A 21,190-nucleotide genomic window follows, 5' to 3' on the forward strand; every position below is an offset into this window, starting at 1 on the left:
ATATACAGGAAGCTCTTATATTAAGCACGGCAATATTTTTAAGCGGTTGATTTTTTGTAAGGTTGTATTTTCTCATTAATAAAGTCAGGGGTCCGACGACACTGGGGGTAGGGAAAAACCACCACCACACATAAGTAGTGCCCCAGATGATACCATATAGGGATACTGCCCTCAATATGGGCAGATATACTCCTTGGGGGGGTCCCACATGGGAATGAAGGCAGCTAGAGGAAATCAAAGACCTACTGCTGGTTAGCAGGGGAAGTCAATATCCAGTTCAGATTTGGAATCCTTTCCAAAAGACACATTGGAGGACAAAAAGAAGAGCCTTTCATCAAGTAAGCCATAGAACTCTTCAGAGAAGTTTCTCACTCCCTGGTAGGTTCTCACCTCCCTCCCTCTCCCTCCTCACAACTGAGTGGCCAAAACCACACATTTTCCTGCCACCATATTAGGTGAAAGGAGCCAGTTCCTAGCAATGGTGCTGGGCCAATTCTGGAGTAGCTGCTTTCCCCACCTCCACTTTGGCTTTTCAGAAGGTTTGCAAACTGGAGGTTCAGTTCCTATCCCCATATACAAGCTTCTTTACTTTTCCTCACATCCTATAAGCTGGACCCATAGAACGGGGGAGGGATAGCTCAGTGATTTGAGTACTGGCCTGCTAAACCCAGGGTTGAGAGTTCAATCCTTGAGGGGGCCATTTAGGGATCTGGGGCAAAAATCTGTCTGGGGGATTGGTCCTGCTTTGAGCAGGGGGTTGAACTAGATGATCTCCTGAGGTCCCTTCCAATCCTGATATTCTATGATTCTAAGGGGAAGAGCCTCAAACATTTTAAGTGACATTTAAAAGAAAAGAGCTTAATTCTGTCACCCATCTGCAGGACAAGTTAGATAAAATGCAGTGCAGCTTGCAGGTGACTAGTCACTATCCAAATTATGAAACAATTAACCCATTCAATTGGAAGATATACAGATTAATACTTTATAACAGCAACAACACTTAGAAGGTTTATATTAAACCAAAAGAAGCCATACACACTACTATATTTCATGAATGGTCGATGAAGCAGATTAATTTTTGTATGTTAAGTGTCCAAACGTACATGAACTGTAATTTAAATATCACAAGGCCAGAGTTTTTACTATAAGATTCAGGGAAGGATTTGCTTATAACACTGGTGGGCAGAGAAGCCACAGTAATAGCAATTTCAAACCTCTGGGGAGAGAAGGCGGTATCTGGGACTTCAGCAGTCACCACTAGCAGATGAAGGGGGAACCTTGCTAAACCAAATTGTCCTCTACTATTGTTTTCGTATCTGTTAGTAAGAGTATTAAGTGTAGAGCATACACTTAAGAGTAAGTTTTAGCTAAGAGTTTTGTACTGTGCAAATCACTGTAGTATCTGACAAAGCAGACACCATGAAGCATTTAGCTCTTTTCCAGGTTTTCATCAGAAGTCCAAATGTGCGGCCATTATCAAGAGAGGAAGACTCAGCAAATGTACAAGCACTTTGCTATCATAGACAGAACAAAACCCTCCTTGTACGAAACTGAAAACATTTTCTTTTTTCAGTACAAAAGTTCCACATACCTTAAATATCTCTTTTGAACACTGAGTAAGGATTGTACTGAACGTGGAAGAGAGACCTAATTCCACTAAACTCTCTAGATGAGTCATCTTCTCAGTTTCAGTCTCCTCTCTAGTTTGTTCTAGTGTGCTGCTTTCTATGAGTCCAAAACATCTACACAATTGGAACAAATCAATATTTAGTAAATGAATAAAAAAGAATCTTACTTTAACTTCTGCATGAAAATCTTAAGTCTATACAGTTACCTGTCCATAAACTGCAGAACAAAATCTTCAAATTCAGCAGTAGCAGAGCACAATTCTCTCTCCACCTAGTTTTCCAATGTAAATAAGAAAGACGATGAACATTTAACTATCCTAATTAAATATATATTTATATTCCATAAATTAATACCTTTTAAAAATACTTTCTAAGTAACGTTAGCACATGGATCGACAGACTGAAGAACTTAGCATTGCAGTCCGTTTTATCTACCGTCCAAGTAGGGAACCACAGTTCTATCTTCTTTATACTGTCCTACCAGCATGCCTGGCCCTGCAGTCTGGTGGTTTAACCTCTGAGTGTGAAATTAGTTCGTTCTCCATGGCCATTAAATCCTTGGCCTCACTGCTATCTCCAACAAGGATGTCAATTAGTGCTAATTGTGATGGTAGATTTTCATGTTATCTGTCCACTAGGAACTCTGGGTGCAAACTCTTGCTATATTTTCGTGAGTGCTGTGATTTTGTGGTATTAAAATTCATCTCTGAATAAGAAGTCTCTGGCAGCTCAGAATTTCTTCCTGAGCTGTAATTGATGGTACAGTTCTGAACACAGCCATCAAGGGCCACTGCTCAGCTACTAAACTGCAAGTATTGGACTTCAGCTGCCACCAACAGAGGCCGGTGCTACATTTGTAGAATCCATCTGCACCCCAGCTTATACTGTTTGTGTCAAGCATGGGAACACCAGACTGTGGGGCAGGCAAAGAAGCAGCGGGGGAAAGGGGGAGCAGAGGGTGGTACGGGGCAAAGAGATGGATCAGAGGGCAGCTCCTACCCAATCCTCTCCTCTATTCAACACTAAGTGGGGAGAGGAGGTGACACAGAATCAAAGGTGAGCGGGAAGTGGGGGAGCACAGCAGAGAACTGTTTCCAGGCATGGGTGCTGGATGGCAGCAGTGTTTAGGGGACGCAGATGGAGCAAGAAGGATAATGCCCAAACGGAGGGAGGGGGTATCAGAGGACAGAGCAAAGAGTTGAGATCAATGCGTGGGGATGGGATGGTTTTGGATAAGGGCCCCACCTACCCAATAGAAGTGAATGGGAAAAGATCCCCCAGTTAATGTGGTGTATTTCAGGATGACCACTGAAATGATCACACACAAAAAGGGTGATTTCCCCTAAGAGTTCACAACTGATGAAAAAAAACAAAAAAAAACAAAAAAAAAGCACAGTGAGGCACTTGCTGGCCTTGATTTTCTTTAAAAAAAAAAAAAAGGAATGTTTCCATTTTTGGATCTGTGAAGGTGGCAATAGTGGGAACTCAATGTTCAAACTCCTTTCCAAGAGGCTACCAAACAGCCAAATTATTAATTTTAGTCAATACCAAGTTGGGCCAGATTTGGACTAAAAATGAGAGGCGGTATATCTCATTAACAAGTCTTCAGTCATCTACAAGCTTTGTTGGATTTATTGTAAACACATTAAAGGGGGACTACCTGTGGTTTTATAAAAACCTAATAATAACAGAAGGCTATGATTTTTATTTATTTATTTATTTTATTTTGAGCATCAAATACACTTTGGATTTAAAATATCTCCAAACACTGCAATATTGTACTAACGTATGATAACTGAAAAGTCAAAAGGGATCAATTTTCATTGCTCAGTTCAGTAAACCTAAACAGTGAAACGATTTAAGATTTTGAAAATTATTTCTCTTATATTAAGCTATTACTAATAGGAAGTATGTTGTTTTTAACTATACAGGGCAACGTTCTCAGGATGCCCCTCCAAGACTCTTGGAAACAGACTTTTACTAGAAGGCCGTTAAATTGTATTCTTGTAGCAAGATCACTATTGTACTACAAGAGTAAGCAGTGCTTTGTAGCTTATATTTTATGTCTAGGAAGCATTCTTACCTCTGTGAGATCATCTCTCTCTTGCAGCACAGATGAACAATCTACTAAAGGCACCAGAGTAGAAAACGTTGCAATAAACTGGAATGTGATCTGTTGGGAGTTGCAAATACGTCTCAATGCATATTATCACATTATATATATTAAAAGCTGATGAGACTTTAAACAATCTATGGGATTTAAAGCTTGAGGCATTAATTATTACAGGAAACCTTTACAAACTTTCCGTAAAAAAATGAGAAATTGTTTTTGAAACGTTTATTAATATCTTTAATTCAAAGCAGAAAACTTCTGTACTGGTTACTACCAAAATCAAGTACAGAAAATAATTCCATTTTCAGTAAGATTGTCTTATTTTGTATAATCCAATTATGGAATTTTAAGGAAGAGAGACTTCCAACCTAAAATGTAAAATATGCATAGTGTGATAAAGCTCTGTCCTTGTCTCCATGGGTCCGTTTCCTGGCAGATTTCGCTAGCCTCAGAGGCTGACTGTGACCCTCCATGTAGCCCTTCTCTTTCTAGAGGCAAGGGACACAGCCTACTGAGCTATTTTCAATATATGTCAGCAAGGGAGGTGAGGAGAAGCTACCCTCGCTTGCACAGTCTCTGTTGTCTCCCAGACTCAGTGATTAATCAGGGGTGAAGAGGACGGGAGCCCAGATCCATCCTCTACTCCAGGCTCGAGCCCAGGGACCCTAATAGTATCAGCTATAGTAGCTGACTTTTTAGAAACAGGACACGTACAATTCTCTGAGCCACTTCCCCTCAGCAGCCCCCAATTCCTCAATATCCACTTCACCCTTACCTCAGGGCCTCCTTCCTTGTGCCTGATATTGTTTGTATTGCTCAGTCTCTCCAACAGCAAGGCTTCCTCCTACAGCTCCTGACACGTGCGCTCACCTAATTGGGAGGCTTTTAACTAGTTTCAGCCAGCCCTTGATTGGCTGCAGGTGTCCCAATAAACCTAGCTGTCCTCCCTGCCTTCTGGAAGGATCTTAATTGCCCCCAGATGTCTTAATTGACCTGGAGCAGCTGCCTTTTGCTTATCCTGGTAACAGGGATTTGTTTAGCCTGTGCCTAATAGATCCGTCTCCTGCTACTTTACTATAGCCATCTGGCCTTGCCCAGTCACAATAGGTATGCTATATTGAAAGATGCACCAAAGTGACATCATTAGGTGTCAAGTATACATTATTTAAATACTTGATCAGCATGAGTCCCTAAGATATGGGCATTTAAGACCTGACCCAATGCCCACTGAAGTCAGTGAGAACCTTTCCATTTACTTCAATGAAGTTTAGATCATACCCTTAGGATATGTCCACACTGCAAATTAAGATGCAACTGGAATACAGGTAGGGGCACTTGTGCTAGCTTTAATCTAGTTAGTGCAGGTGATAATAGTAATGAAGATATGACAGCATAGGCTTCAGCATAAGCTAGCCAACCCATTGCAAGCCGCTCCAGCAGCGGCTGGTATGGCTGTCCCGGGAGCCAGCTATTTGGGCAGGACTGGGGTCAGGCACCTGCAGAAATCACTGAGGTAACGGAAAGTCACAGAATCCGTGACTTCCACGACCTCCATGACAGACACAGAGCCCTAATTACGGGTGATTTTATAAATGGTTAATCAACTGTTATATTTTTATGGAGGTCAATAAATTGCTTATAATCTGTACATTTTACTGATGCACTGATGGTTATCTATGTACACACACTATTCATATCTGTAATATGTTTATAACATCTATTAATCATTTATTAATCTTTTATAAATGGAACCTTAATATGAAGAGTGACCTAAAAATCCTTTGGAAACAAACTCCATTTACTCGGAGATGAAAATTAAAGAGCCTTTGACGTAATCTTAAATAGGCAGGCTGTATTTTATACTTTAGAAAAATCTGAGATTTATATACTTACCATGCATTTACTAAAGTCATTTGGATCCACACCAGGCAATGCTCTCATCAACAGAGGTAGCATGTGTGTTGGACCTTCAGGAAACCACTTGCCTCCAGACACCAGGCTACGAGCTACTCCAATTACGCAGCTTAAAGTAGCTGTGAGCTGATGAGGTTCTGTCAATGTCTCTAGTGCAGGGTATGTTCTACACATATTGAAGAAAAAGCCAGATTAAAAACAGCTAAAAATTTTAAACTTCTAAAAGAATAACCATATCTGATGAAATTAGATAAACAATACTATGTCAGTTTAAAGTGTTCCTTTTAGAAATTATCCAATAGTCCAAACCTTTTGTTGTATTTCACTGTACAGTCAATTTAATAACTCCTTTCTTTTAAAACATGCTCTCCATCTGAACAGAGATGTTCACCACCAGGGTCCCACGGAATTATTGTTCGATAAATTATGGGTGATTCCAGTACATTGTCTGGACTACATCCAGGGCTATAAAATTTAAAACAAAACAAAAACTAAAGACTGACCATTACAGGTGCTATGGGTCAGTCAAAAAAGCCCATATTATTAAAATACTATCTAGATAAATGGTTCAGGTATATTTAAAATATGAAAGACTTAAGGATTTTAAAAATTATATGTAGGACAAAAGCTTGGTCTTTATTGTCTCTAAATAAAGATGTAACATTTAATAGTTTTATATTAACCCATTAACTGAAGAAAGCCCTGTATTTGAAGACATCTTGCTAAAAATTAAAGCTCACATTTATTACACAATAAAATATTGGAGTTGAATTTTATCTGTCCTGTGCCTCTTTATATCGGGCATGTTTTTAGCACCCCATATAGTGAGAACTGTGAAATAATTCCTATTATTGTCACGACAATTCAAGTACATACTGACTCACCGTGTCACATCTGCACTACTTCATTCAAAACACACTAAATTACAAGTCTCAGATGTGCCTACACAGAACAGAGCATTGCATTAAGTGTATTGAGACAATAGCATTTAGCAATAAGCCTTATTATGCTCCACCACTCAATTCTGCAGTCCTCCCTAACACAGAATAAATATATTACCACTGTTGCCTTACTTAGAAGAGCAGTTATGTTATTGTATATATGTAACAAATGTAGCAAGTAAATAAATCTATATGTACACATGACTCACTGTAAGATATGGAATGTGGGAGGTTAATTTTCCAGACACTGCAAAGTTCAATTATTTTTTCAGGAAGGGGATAGTGCAATGCCTTTAACAATTTTGATCATTTGGAGAGAAATGTTAAGAACAGTAAAGGGGATTATGTTGTTGCCAGTTCATTTTATTTTTATAGTGAATTTCAATTATAGTTGGGGGCCCAAAGCATTCCAGGTGAGTGCTATTTTTGCAGTTTACTTGTGAAATCAAAGGCAACATCAAAGCAAATTTTTTACTTACCTGTAACAATACAATCTATCATTTGTCAAAGAAAACTGAAAAATCAATATATGTATGTAATATATTACACCCTTTTTGCTACTCAAATAACATTAAATATACTTATTTAAACTTTGGCCCAGATTTTGAGCTGTGACAAAGAGCTCAGCACAGCTCAGGAGTGAGGGGTACAAAAACGGCTCACAGTTGACCCTGAAACTGTCTGTGGACAGTCTCCATCATAAATTAGAGCAGCCTGAATGCAAAAACTAAAAAGAACTTCCTCCTTCACTTGGCAACTCCCCAACTAAGCTAGTTGCAGGGATGGGTGTGGTATGCGATCTAATTCAGTAGCTCCCCCAGTCCAAGTATTCCCTTTCATCAAGGAAATACTTCTATGGCTCACTATGGCTGCAGGGGGGGCAAGCTCTGAACTTCTATTTGCAGTAATGTTTCTTCATTGTTTCATTATAACTTACTTTTCAAGTACAGGTGGAATTACTAACTCAGGACGCATTAGTGCAAGATTTTGTAGGGCTTGAGCAGCCTCTAGGCTTCCAGTTTTACTAAACATAGCCAAAAGGACAGGCTGAATAATGCATTCTACAAAGTCTGTAACATCTTGATCAGTAAGTTTATGGCTATCAGGCACAGGAGTTAGCCAAGTCTTCTTCTTGTAACGCTCACGATGCAGTCTTCTAACAACACTACTTGGTAACCTTTGAAGCAGTTTCATCAGCTTGTTCTGTTGGATATATAACCAGAGGAAACAATCAATTTCAAGTAATAGGCAGCGAGAATGGACAGTGGCAAAAACCTGATATATCCTTCCTACACCAGGAACTCAAAAATAAGCTGTGTTAACTTCAGGACAGTTGCTCAAAATGGATAAGAACCACAGGAATGTAGTAAATCTAAATGTTCAGAATTCACTATGAGAATCCAGTTCCCAGAACTTTACAAGCTCCACTGTATTTGTCATTCCTAATCATTTCTATAAACATTTAAAACTCATGCTTACATACTTTGTACAATGACTAAATTAGCTCTAGAAAAAATTCAGATAAATGAAGATTACTTACTAGCAATGGAGATCTTCAAGCATATCCTCTGCACATTCACATTTATGGGAATACTCTGGAATATGTAAGCCACCCTTGTGATCTTGGAGCTGCTCAGGAATGAGGCAGGCCTCTAGCATGAGTTAGCGCAGCCTTCCCACTAACTTGTGCCAGCTACCAGGGAGATGCCCTGCACTGCCTGGTAGAGCACCCACTACAATACCTCTAAGCCATCCAAGGATCCTCTGGGGGGTCAAGACACCCAGCTTTAAGATTGTTAAGGGATCTATCCCACTTCATGGATTGTATTTGCAGAGCAGGTTGGGAAAGGCACCTGCCCTTGTGTCCACTATTCACATGTGGAGAAATATCTATTCCCAGTGACAAAGAGTTAATGTAAAACACACCTAGAAAGACTGACTAAGTTAACCTGGTCTGTGATCCAAACCTAATTTATGACAGTACTGCTGGAATTCAGTGCAGCAAATTGTTCACCAGTAATATCTGCACCAGAAATATCTGCACCAGTGATATCTGCAATAGTAAATTGCCTTTCAGTAAACTCCTTTCTGCCCTAATGTACACACAAGAAACTCCCATTCATGAAAGTTGTCTGAAGCCAGAATTGGACCCAATAATTTTTCATGTGTTTTTCTAGGATACTTCTAATTAAAAATAATTGTTGGAGATTAAAAAATACTCATTTTATTTCCCAACAGTACTGTGCAGTGAGAGATATAGAAAAATCCAGTTCTGTTGAGAACCGTAACATCAACTTTAACTGTGAAAACTATCTAAATTCAATACTAAATATTAGAACAAAAATAGCATAAATGTTAAATAGTGGATTTTCAGCTGTGCTTTTAACAAAAGCTCAGTTCATGTTGATTAATCAAAGTTAGATTCCACTATACTTACAAAATGTAGGACAACACTATCATATTCTCTTAACTAAGAAAGTGTGCTTCAGACATTAGAATCATACTATCAGTTATTCCAAAATCAGGTTTTACTAGGTGCTTGAAAAACTGACCGACACAATACAGACTAGCAGCAAGTTTAATTTGACATGTTCATTTTCACATCTTGTACTGTAGACAGTTAAAAAACAATCCATGTTTTCTTAACATATAGTGGTGTATTTCTGGTTCCTTTTCAGTTTAAGTTCACACATCACACTAGTGTTTTCTTGGAAGTTTATTTTCTAAGGATATATACATAGTCCATAGTAATCTATTATGGGATGAAATTGTTTGCATAAAGCAGTATACACTCTTTTATTAAAAGTGAAGAGCACAGTAGAGATAAATTCACGATAAAATTATAATCCCACTCCAAATTTAAAATCTTTAGTCTTAAAATAAAAGCATAACGAACTCACCAGCCAGCGACCATTATTTGAAGGATGGTAAAAAGATGCAATGCTGTTGAATAATCCACACAAGTGCTTCTGTACTAGTTTGCTTGGTCCGCCCTGTCCAAAACCAAAATACATATATATTTAATCTACTTAACAGGAAGAGCACGAAAAAGGACACTGTCGAGGTCAGAAAACAAGTTTAACCTACTCAAAATAGATTATTCAGCGTCATGAGACAAGTTAAAGATCAATATAATATCCTTCCATAACAAAGGCAACATGGTTTAACTAACAAACAAATTAACTCAAGTCACTGGGCTTGTTTTTGGTCACAGAAACGTTCTATTATCTCTCTATGCTTTTCTTCTGTTCTTGTGAACAGGAAGAGTTTTAAAGTTTACAAGAATTCGCCTTCTGTCTTTCTTAAGTATCTTTTTACATATTACAAACGCTATGCAATATTACGGTCTGAGGAAGATGCACAGGGAAAAGGAAACTGCAATATTCTGGTAACGTTTTATTGAAGACAAATTCAAATCACTGTGCAAAGGAGACTGAACTTTTATTCAGCTTTTAGTGAAGAATGACAATGTCACTAAAAATACCCAAGACCAGACATAGGAAGCCTAATAATTAAAAGAAATACACATAGGCTTGGAAGGATTAGATTGTTATTGGGTTATATCAGTTTCACCATCAACAAATCAATGAAAAAATATTTCCATGAATGATAATCAAAATTTACAGATAGGCTAAGAAAGAAAAATACTGCTTGAGAACGTAGAGTTTCGTATAAGAAAATCTGCTTTGCATACACTGACGTGATGTTGACAACTTGTGTTTTACCAGTTATAAAGCTTTAATTTTACTAAATCTCAATGTCTACTCCCATTAAATAATTGTTTGACACCCCCTCCCATAATTTCTCAAAACTGTGAAAATTTAAATAGATAAAAAAAATTAAAATGCTTAAAAATAAACATCAATATTATTGGTCAAAATTATAAATAAATACAAATCAAATTTTGCCAAATCTAAATATACATTATTATAAGTGGGGTGGCTGACTTCTCTTAGAAATTCATATTCAAATTTCTATATATGCTGAGAAAGTTAATAGGATGGATCTTAACACAGTATTAAAAGCAGCACAGCTGTAAGTCAGTAAGAATAAAAAGCAAGTTACTTGAGATTTGAACCTGTGTTATAAATGTGAGCACACATGGGGAACGCCCACTAGACAGAGGACTCTCAGTCTATATGGCTGGGCTGGGAAAGGCCCATTCAAGTCAATGAACCATTAGGGAGAACAAGAAGCTTATTTTGCACCTGGGGTGCCTTCCTGAGGACGCTACAAACAGCCTCGGACTCATGGCTGCTATGACACTACAAGGACATGTGACCATTTCACCTGGTGCTGGACTCCATCTTGGGATACGAGTGTTTTTCCACTGACTGGCGTGGGAACCAAGCTTTGAAACAAAGGGTTCCTGCCATATGCAAAGGCTATTTAAGGCAGGAGAGTGACATCACTGTGGTTCTTCACTGACTCCCCACCCAAAGAGACTCCTAGAAACACCTGAGGAACTAAGACTGAACTGGGGGAAGTGCTGGACCCAAGCTAAAGGGATTTTTAGCCTGTGAATGGAACACCTGGGGATTCCAAGCTGTAAGCTAGTGCAGCTTGCCTCATAAGAATCTGCAGCCTGCTTATATCATCACTTAGGGTGAGGATTTGCTATTCATATCTGATCTAGTTTAGTTTGCATGTTTTGTTTATTGCTAGGTAATCTGCTTTGTTCTGTTTGCTATCACTTATAAACACTTAAAATCTATCTTTTGTAGTTAATAAATTTGTTTTTGCTTTGTCTAAAACCAGTGTGTATGGGAGTCATAACTCAGGGGCAGAAAGCTGTTGTATATTCCTCTCCACATTGAGGGAGGGGACAAATTTCATGAGCTTACACTATACAGTTCCCTGTGCAGTGCAAGACAGTATAATTTTGGGTTTACATTTCAGAGGGGGTGTTGAGTAGCTGGGAAGTTCCTTACAGGACCTTTCCCACGCAGAGCTGATCACATCATCTGCATGTAACTGCAGCTGGGTTTGCCCCTATCTGTATGTGTGCTGGTGAAAGTGCAGGTTGGTCACAGCAGTACAGTGTAAAGGGAGCCCAGACTGGTGGTTCAGGCGGGCTTGGTGTTACCCCAGTTCCGGGTGGCACCCCAAGGGGAACCCGTCACAACCACCCTTAGAGAGGAGTTGCCAGTGTAGTAAGAGGAGGCCCTAAGATATAAACCTTGGTATCAGAGGCCTGGTATGAGGCCTGAGGCCTAAACTAAAGTAATGGTCAAGACTTTGCTAACATAAAGCAAAGTTAAGCTGTGAGCCAGAGGCAGGCCCTGCTCACAGAAGCTGGCAAGGAAAGGGCTGATGCTGCAAGAAGATACGTACCTAAAAGGTACTGAACACTAGATATCAGAACATTTACATACTTGCACATTCCACGCAGATAACAAAACAGGCTGGCCCATCCCAATGACAGGGGCAAAAGGGTAATATAATGGATAGAGTTGTTTTGATCGAACCAACATGTACAAGGTGAGAGGCGGCACCTTGCTACGTAGAAAGGTTGCACCTCAATACGTCAGGTGTGATGTGTAACTTGTTTGTATCTGTGTATAAGAATGCATCCCTGGGGCGGTGTCTTTGTCCGGCCTAGGGGGCCACTGACTGAGCCGGGTCCATTGCCAAGAGGCACTTTCTCGTAGTATGCCCTGAGTTAGGCTAAGAAACCTACAGGGAACTGCAATTGTGTCCGAGGTCGCAATAAACCTAGCCGACGTGGCTTTGCATCTTACTGGACTCTGTGGTTATTGGGGGTTCTCGTCGGGTCTGCTGTGTCAGCTATCTGCAGAGCTGGGGCAGCACACTGTGGAAGCCAGTAAATAATTAACAAGGTTTTGAAGAGATCTTAATGAATGTTAGTTAGCATGAGTTAGGTTAACTGTGACCCTGGTGACGTGAGGAAGCAAGATAATGTAAGACAGAGTGAATTGTGTGAAAGTTATTGCGACCTTGCAATATGCAGTCTTGCAGTCTTGTTTTTCTAGTGAGATAGCAGAAAAGCTTATGTATAAACAAAATGTATTTGTTGCTTTTTACTGTCTGTATTATTGCTAGAAATTGTCTGTAAAAGATATAAAGGCTTGCTGTAATTGTTTACCAGTTGAGAGACCTGTCCAGGACCCTGTGTCCTATGGCACTCTCTCCCTCCATGGTAATTACTGGAGAAATAATAAAGTATTTAATTTTGCTGCATCCAAACAAAAAGCGAGAACAGAGTTTTTCTTCGACAATTTGGGGGCTCGTCCGGGATGGCAACGCCCACAGACCCACAGACAACTACTACGGATCATTCCCTTTCGAACCCCATGGCGCCACATGAGAGGTATGAGACCTTTTGAAATCTCTATTGGGGTATCGGAGGAGGACTTTCCGTGAGGACGTCTGTCTCTCTGTTGGGCTCACGCCATCTGAACTTATTGACTGTGCAGCAGGATCAGATGCAAAGTGGTATTGGGGAGAGGCCCCAATAAGGTTAGTTTATAGCAGTACTGGGAACTGCTGAGTTGGCCAAGGAAATGCATAAGGTAATGCATAAGGTAATGCATAGGTAAATGCATTAGAATGCACCGGTGCTGAGGGGTTTTTACCGCCTCAAGAGGGGTTGTCATACCGCCTCATGGTATTGGTCCGGACCAGGTAAAGATGCATCATGGTTTAAAAAAAAAAAAAAAAAAAAAAGATAAAAAGGTTGAAAAAGGGTTAAAAAGAAAAAGAAAAAGGAAGAAAAAGAGGCCTTGGTGTGTGTGTGTGTACACCAGTGTGAGTGGCTGTTACCGGGCTAGCCCGGTAACTAGTGGATCTTTAGGAGATCCGACCCACGGTGGGCTGACTCAGCCTGGCATAGTCCGGCGAGGAAGCTGCCTGGGTCTAGGAGTGTGTGAACCCATCTTCCCCTCCCTTTCCTTGTGAGTCTCTCCTGTGTGAGTGGAAAATGTACATACATTATGGTCCTAAAACCTGCAGGTAATTAAATGATTGGAATCTGTATACGCGTGAAAATTCATTTAAACAATGCCCATTAGAAGGTACCTTCAATCTAGATAAGATCATATATCTCAGTGGAGCTTTAATCACAAAGAAAAACCTCTGTCACAGTGTGAGCAATTTGTCTAGGAACGGGTTAATTTGAAATTCGGCTTAGCCCTGAGATAAAGGAGAAGTTGTTTTGTGTTCAAGGTCATGAATTAGTGCGGACTATGCTAAGTGCTAAGTAAAACTGCTTCAGCCCCAGCTGGTTGTGGAAAATAAAAAAAAGGCAAACCAAAAAGCAGTATAAGTTACAAAACTGAGATTGCATTTGCAAAGCTTAACGGTTCAGTGAGATCCAACAGTTTTTGCAACCCTGAAGCCGGACAGGCAGCTGACCTGAACTGGAATCTCTGAAAGAGACGCCGCAGGAGATTCCAGGGTGTAAAAGAACAGCCATCCCAAGAGTGGAAGCATGTTGGAAATGCTGGACAAGCTGTATACAGGATAATCTCCCGTCCACCTATTTCCCTTCTCTGAACATTATACACAGACATGCCAGTCTGGATATGTGTAAGTATTAAAGTGGCTTAAGGCTTGGGGCATTCATATTTTTCCCGAGTGATGTGGGAGCATTCCCAACACTCTCCATTGTTGTTTTATTATTTTTAATGAAGCTTTAAAATTTGATTATATGCTCTGTCAGTTTGATCACCTAACATGAGGGATAAATTAGTAACAGGAATTTGTCACAGTTTGGTGAGCAATTAAGAATGGGGGGCACTACAGAATTTACACCATCTATCTGTTTTACCCTTGTTAGTTTATGTTTGCTTTGTTTGGTACTGTTGGTGTTTTGTGTTAAGAATAGCATGATTATAGGTGAGCTCTCATAGAATAAGGAAACACTATTTGGTTTTGGTGCACTATTTAGCTTTGGCTCTGTTTTGTTTAACCGGTTACTGATGTTTTTCTGCTCTGTTCATTTGGGCGTTAGGTGTGTGAGCGGAACTGAACTTCTCGTTCGTAATTCCTCAGGGTGGAAGCCATGTGTGCGATGAAGCTCTGGGGTTGTCCTGAAATTTTACAGTCCCGCCCCCCCCGTAGCGGACAATGTAATAGAAGTAGAAAAATTTGGCTTAGACTGTAATTTTCTTTGCTCTCTGTGTAATTTTCTTTTCTGTTTAAGTGTCAGCAGACAAATGGGTGGGTCTCTGGGTAGACCCCAAAGGGGTTTGGATTATGTGTTAAGTGAATGGCCATGTATTTTTGCCCAGGTGGCAAGCCTTACTAGGAAGGACTCAGGTAGTCTTGTGAGTAGAAATGTTTTGGGGACAAGACCAGAAGGGTGGGGGCTAGTTGAGTAGCCCACCCTCCTAGCTAAGAACTGGTTGTGGAACAAGCTAGTGTCCATGGACGGGATGATTCAGTGAGGAAAAAAGGATCGGGCCCAGACGGGCAGACAACAGACAGAGTGATTGGAAAACAGGTTGGAAACTTTTGAGGGTGTAGTGGAAAGAAGGAGTAAGTGAATATAAGCATGAGGATTTCAAATACTCAGAAGGATATTTGGAATGGTGATTTGCATTGGTAAAGTGGCTGTTGGAAGGAAAAAAGCAATTGATTTTTAAGGGAAAATGAAAAATTGACTCTGTGTTTGCTGGGGGGAACAGCAGTTGAACTTTGTGAAAATGCTAAAGAGAACAGTTTTTTTGGTGTCTTTGACATGTTTGTGAATGAATTAAGGCAAAGAAATTATTAGATTGCACTCATTTGGCTATGAACGATTTTGTTAAATCAGTTGAAGAATGTATACAGTGCTCTGTAATGACATTTTATTAGGCCCTACAGGCACTATAAGTGGTGATGTTTTCTTTCAGTGTTTAAAAGCAGGAGTTAAAAGAAAAAAAAAAACAAGCCGGAGAGCATCTGTGTTAATGCAAATTAACTAACTGATAAGGTAGAGGCCGCTGAACCAGAGCTGTCTAAGAAGCACATACGAGAAAATATGGGGTAATTCCTCTGTTTTGCCTAGAATCAACAAGAGTATTTGTATACGGTATTTTAAGTACTGATTGACTGCCCAGAAGGGGCAGACCTCCGTTTTGCCTTTCAGATAATTAGAGAAGACTGATGCCAGCTGAACAGCATTCAACTTACCATGATTTATTGGCACAGTACAATTTATGTTTTGTGTTCTATGTTCTGTTTTGTGGTGTTTTGTCTCGTGGCCAAAAAAAAAAATTGTTGTGTTTAATATTTTCATGAGATGGTCTGATTTGATATCAAGCGGAAATGTTGGATTGAGATGCAGATACTTGTTTTGTTCAACTTAGAATACAAAGTGTTTGGTTACATCAGAAAAATGTGATATACTAAAGTCTAATACATTTTCTTAAGTAAGAGAAAGACTTTGTATTCTAAGTTGAACAAAACAAGTATCTGCATCTCAATCCAACATTTCCGCTTGATGGTGACGTGAGGAAGCAAGATAATGTAAGACAGAGTGAATTGTGTGAAAGTTATTACGACCTTGCAATATGCAGTCTTGCAGTCTTGTTTTTCTAGTGAGATAGCAGAAAAGCTTATGTATAAACAAAATGTATTTGTTGCTTTTTACTGTCTGTATTATTGCTAGAAATTGTCTGTAAAAGGTATAAAGGCTTGCTGTAATTGTTTACCAGTTGAGAGACCTGTCCAGGACCCTGTGTCCTATGGCACTCTCTCCCTCCATGGTAATTACTGGAGAAATAATAAAGTATTTAATTTTGCTGCATCCAAACAAAAAGCGAGAACAGAGTTTTTCTTCGACAACACAGAGGGAACTCACGCACACAGCCGAGTGATATCAACAAGGAGAAAGCAGAGCACCAAACCGGTAACACTCTGACAACAGCCAGCACTGCTGTGCATAGTGTACCCTGAGGAGACAGAGAACCCTTGGACTACAGAACCCCCTCTCCAGACTGTGATAGGAAGTAGCCATGGGAAACCAGACTTTAGTCTGGTTTGGTTCACAGAGCAGGGGTCAGCGTGTTGTGGCTGGATAACCCGCTGACCCAGTGGCAGAACACTCCATCACTGTTAGGGCTCTGGGCTGGGACCCAGTGGAGTCGGATGGGTCCGGGTCCCCCTACCGCCTCCCCCTGCACCAACCCCATTCCAGGGATGGCGATGTTTGCAGCCCTAGGCCAGAAGGCCTGTGTCTGGCTTGTGGCTTGTCCCCATCAGGAGACGGTGAGCCTTAGACTGTGTTTGCTGGCTGCCTTATCTAGGCGGCTTAGGCTAAAGCCTGCTCCCTGCTCTGTCCCACGCAAAGGGCCAGAGCCCTAGACTGTTAATTACTGCCAGTCCCAGCCAGAAGGCTATAGGCTAAAGACTGCTCACTGCTCTACCCCACCCGAGGGAGCTAGAGCATCAGACTGTTACTGCTTGTTTGCCTCTGCTAGGCATCTACAGAGCTGTAGACTTCTCACTGCTCGGCCCCACCAGCAGGACCCGAGCCCGAGTGCTGTTGCCTGACATAGCTAGGCAGAGTAACTTCCCTCCCCCTTGAGAGCAAGGGACCATTACAAACCTAAATGTATGCTTCCTGAACAGATACTTCAATTTAGAACAGGGCTGCTACCTAGAATGATTAATTCATTCCATGTAGTAATGTTGGCAGGCTATAGCATAATGCTAGAAACCTTCTTTTTGTAAATGTTGTTGTTGGCATTTCTTTACATTCTTTGATGAAACAACAGAGTTCCATTTCAGTGAATTTCAGCTCCGTTTGTAACGTCACCCAAAATTACATTCATGATTCTTTAATTATCCTTACAGGATGCGAGGTAGACACATGAACATTTGGACTGTAAACGCTGAGCTAAGTTGCAACTCTAGTAACAATAAAACTCTAATGAAACAGATCTGAAGTTTGTTTTATTTCAATACAATGTACTCTGTCCTGCAATGAAGCTATAAGGAATTTATAATATTTTATAGTAACAGACTGATGACAGAAAACAGGATTAGGATTCCCCACTGTACTCTAATGGATGAGGCATTTATGGGGTGGGGGGTGGGAAGGTAGGTTACCTACCTTTTGTAACTGTTCTTCTTCAAGATGTGTTGCTCATGTCCATTCCATTCCAGGTGCACGCATGCCCACGTGTCTCCCCATTGGAGATTTTTGCCTTAGGGCTGGTTGTGGTGCCCTCTAGAGTACCACACTTATGCCATGGTATATCAGACGCTGTCAGCCCTACACCCTCTGTTCCTTGTTGCCGACAACACCAACAGAGCGACAGGAGTAATGGAATGGACATGAGCAACACATCTCCTCGAACAACAACAGTTACAAAAGGTAGGTAACCTTTTTTTCTTCGAGTGCTTGCTGATGTCGATTCCATCCTAGGTGACTCACAAGCAGAATCAATGGAGGTGGGCTTGGAGTCGACAGTCTTGCAGCTTGCAAAGCTGCTCTGCCAAAGCCAGCATCGTCTCGAGCCTGCTGGGTCAGTGCGACGCAAATGTGTAGACGGACGACCAGGTCGCAGCCCAACAGATCTCTTGGATTGCCACCTGTGCCAGGAAGGCTGTTGATAACACCTGCGCCCTAGCTGGATAAGCTGTCATGATCGCTGGTGGGGGAAACTTTTCCAGCTCATAGCAGTAGCTGATGCAGGTCGTGATCCAATACAAGATTCTGTGGGCTGACACTGGGCAACCTTTCATCCTGTCAGCGACAGCAACAAACAACTGTGTTGATTTACGGAACAGCTTTGTTCTATCAATGTAGAAGGCCGGCACCCGTCTGACATCCAGGGCATGCTGCCTGCACTCCATCTGTCGCATGAGGCTTTGGACAAAGGACTGGTAAGTAAATGTCTTGACCAGTGTGGAACTGGGAGACGACCTTGGGCAGAAAGGCCGGGTGCGGACACAGCTGGACTTTGTCCTTACAGAAGACCATATAGGGCAGCTCTGACGTGAGCGTCCTGATCTTGGACACCCTATGGGCTGAAGTTACAGCAAACAAGAAGGAGACCTTCTAGGAGAGAAGCAGAAGGGAGCAGGAAGCCAAGGGTATGAAGGGAGGACCCCTGAGCATGGACAGCACAAGATTCAGATCCCAATGGGGGACCAGGTCTCAGACATGTGAGTAAAGGTGCTCCAAACCCTTCAGGAAGCTCCCTGTCATGGGATGGGCAAAGACCAACCGGCCCTGAAGAGGAGAGTAGAATGCCGAAATGGCTGCCAGGTATACCTTGATCCAAGATAGCAACAGACCCTTGTGCTTAAGGTACAGCAAATAAACCAGGATGTCCTGCAGCAGGCCCTCTTCTGCATGAATGTGTCGGTCTGAGACTCAACACATGAATCATTTCCACTTTGCCACATATGTAGCCCTGGTGGAGGGTTTTCTGCTGCCCAGCAGGACCTGCTGGACACCAGCGGAACACCCCCGTTCGTCCGCAATCAACTACGCAGCAGCCAAGCCGTCAAGTGCCAGCAGCCAAGCCGTCCAGGTTCGGGTGCAGTAGGTTGTGCGAGGTTCTGGGACAGCAGATCCAGCCGAAGAGGTGGCAGCCACCCTGCTGCAGCTAAGAGACTCAGCAGCATGCCGAACCAGTGTTGACGAGGCCACACCAGTGCAATGAAAATGCTTTGCCTTACTTTACCTTGAGCAGGACTCTGTGGATTAACTGCACCGGTGAGAAGGCAGTATTGGACTTTAGCGTACATCACTGCCTTTGTCCCTGCCCCGCAGAGAACAGAACATGTGGCACTTACTTTTCTGTCTGGACCTGTGGAAGATCAGGCTGACCACCTCTAGATGGTGTGACCATTCGTGGTGAGACGAGAAGGTCCTGCTGACACGATCTGCTAGGATGTTCTTGGTTCAAGGCAGGCGGGCAGCTACCAGATGAATGGCATGTTGCACATAAAAGTTCCAGCAGCAAAGAGTCCTGTGGCACCTTATAGACTAACAGAAGTTTTGGAGCATGAGCTTTTGTGGGTGAATACCCACTTCGTCGGATGCACAAAAGTTCCAGAGGCTGAGCGCGTCCCGACAAAGGACCCAAGACCTGGCTACGCCCTGCTTGTTGATGTAGTACATCGTGGTGGTATTGTCCATCAGAACCTGCAGCACCCTGCCCATCAGGTGGAACAAGAATCCTGGAAGACGAGTCGAACCACTTTGAGCTCCATGACATTCAAATGAAGGGCCAGATCGCTGTATAGCCAGCGACCCTGGGTGTTGAGCTCACCCAGATGGGCTCCCTAGCCCAGGTCAGATGCCTCCGAAACCAGGGTAAGCGACGGAGATGGGGTCACAAAGGGAACCACCTGCAGCACCGACTCTGGATCCAGCCACCAGTCCAAGGACAAGAGAGATGTGGCTTGGCACCGTGACCACTTGGTCCAGGACGTACCTGCTGGGGATATAGATCGAGGCCAGCCATGCCTGCAGACGTCATATATGAAGACAGGCATGGCTGACTACGTACGTGCACGTGGCCATGTGGTAAGCTGTGGTAAGCGGACGGCTCTTCACATGGGCAATCAAGTCCAACATGGCCTGGAAGTAAGCTTCCAGAAGAAAGGCCCTCGCTCGCGTAGAGTCGAGAACCGCTCCAATAAACTCTATGCATTGGGCCAGCATTAACGTGGACTTTTCTGTGTTTATTAACAGGCCCAGTTCGTTGCAGATGAACCGCACCAGGTCGAGGCTCCATCAAACCTGCTCTGGAGACCTGCCCTTGATAAGCCAGTCATCGAGATACAGGAACAGCTGGACCCCCCGATGTCATAGGTAAGCCGCTACCAGCGCCATACACCTTGTGAGCACCCTGGGGGCTGAAGACAGGCCAAAGGGTAACGCCGTGAACTGGAAGTGACGCCTGGCCACTATGAAACGCAGGAAGCACTTGTGGCCCAGGAATATGGAGACATGAAAGTAAGTGTCCTTCAAGTTGAGAGCAGCATACTAGCCCCCTGGATCCAGGGAACGAATGATGAAAGTCAGGGAGACCATGCAGAACTTCAATTTCTTGAGAGACACACAGGTCCAGGAGGCGCATGAGGCCTCCTTTGCCCTTTGGGATTAGGAAGTAGCGAGAGTAGAATCCTCTTCGTTCAATGTCCTGAGGACCCTTCTCCACAGCCCCCAAGTCCAGGAGCTTCTCCACCTCCTGAACAAGTAGTTGCATGTGAGAAGGGTCTCTGAAAAGAGATGAGGAAATGGGGGGGTGAGAAGGAGGGGCAGCCAAGAACTGCAGGGTATAGCCCCAAGCCACTATGTCCAGGACCCAGAAGTCCCATGTAACACACGACCAGGCTGAGCGGTAGGGGGAAAAGTGGTTGAGGAAAAAGTGGGTAGGATGCGGTCGACTGACTGGGGCGTCGCTCTTGGGCACACTCTCAAAACCATCGCTTCTGGCCCCCTGGGTGTTTGGCTGTCCCAGGCTGGGCTGGCGAGCAGGAAAAAAAAAAAGGGCAATGACTACTAAAACTAGCATCCCCTTCTCCTTGTAGGTCCCCGACGAGGCTACCAGGGTCTTGGCGGTGGCCGGAAGGGCTTCCTGGCTGATTACAGCATGTGCATACCCAACAAGCAAAGGGTAGCAAGC

General features: G+C 42.5%; 1 protein-coding gene across 1 annotated transcript in view; it reads right to left on the reverse strand.

Annotated features, from left to right (window-relative positions):
• PSME4 (proteasome activator subunit 4) overlaps window positions 1–21,190 on the reverse strand; it is a 236,595-nt gene that overhangs the window by 143,942 nt on the left and 71,463 nt on the right. The window contains exons 9-14 of the mRNA XM_039529281.1: window positions 9,497–9,589; window positions 7,534–7,799; window positions 5,635–5,821; window positions 3,712–3,801; window positions 1,835–1,899; window positions 1,592–1,742 (exon numbers count right to left, since the gene is read on the reverse strand). Of these exons, the coding sequence (XP_039385215.1) occupies window positions 1,592–1,742; window positions 1,835–1,899; window positions 3,712–3,801; window positions 5,635–5,821; window positions 7,534–7,799; window positions 9,497–9,589 (852 nt within the window). The remainder of the gene's footprint in view (window positions 1–1,591; window positions 1,743–1,834; window positions 1,900–3,711; window positions 3,802–5,634; window positions 5,822–7,533; window positions 7,800–9,496; window positions 9,590–21,190) is intronic.

The sequence above is a fragment of the Mauremys reevesii genome, linkage group 3, assembly GCF_016161935.1.
Source record: "Mauremys reevesii isolate NIE-2019 linkage group 3, ASM1616193v1, whole genome shotgun sequence".
In the NCBI taxonomy this organism is placed as follows: domain Eukaryota; kingdom Metazoa; phylum Chordata; order Testudines; family Geoemydidae; genus Mauremys; species Mauremys reevesii.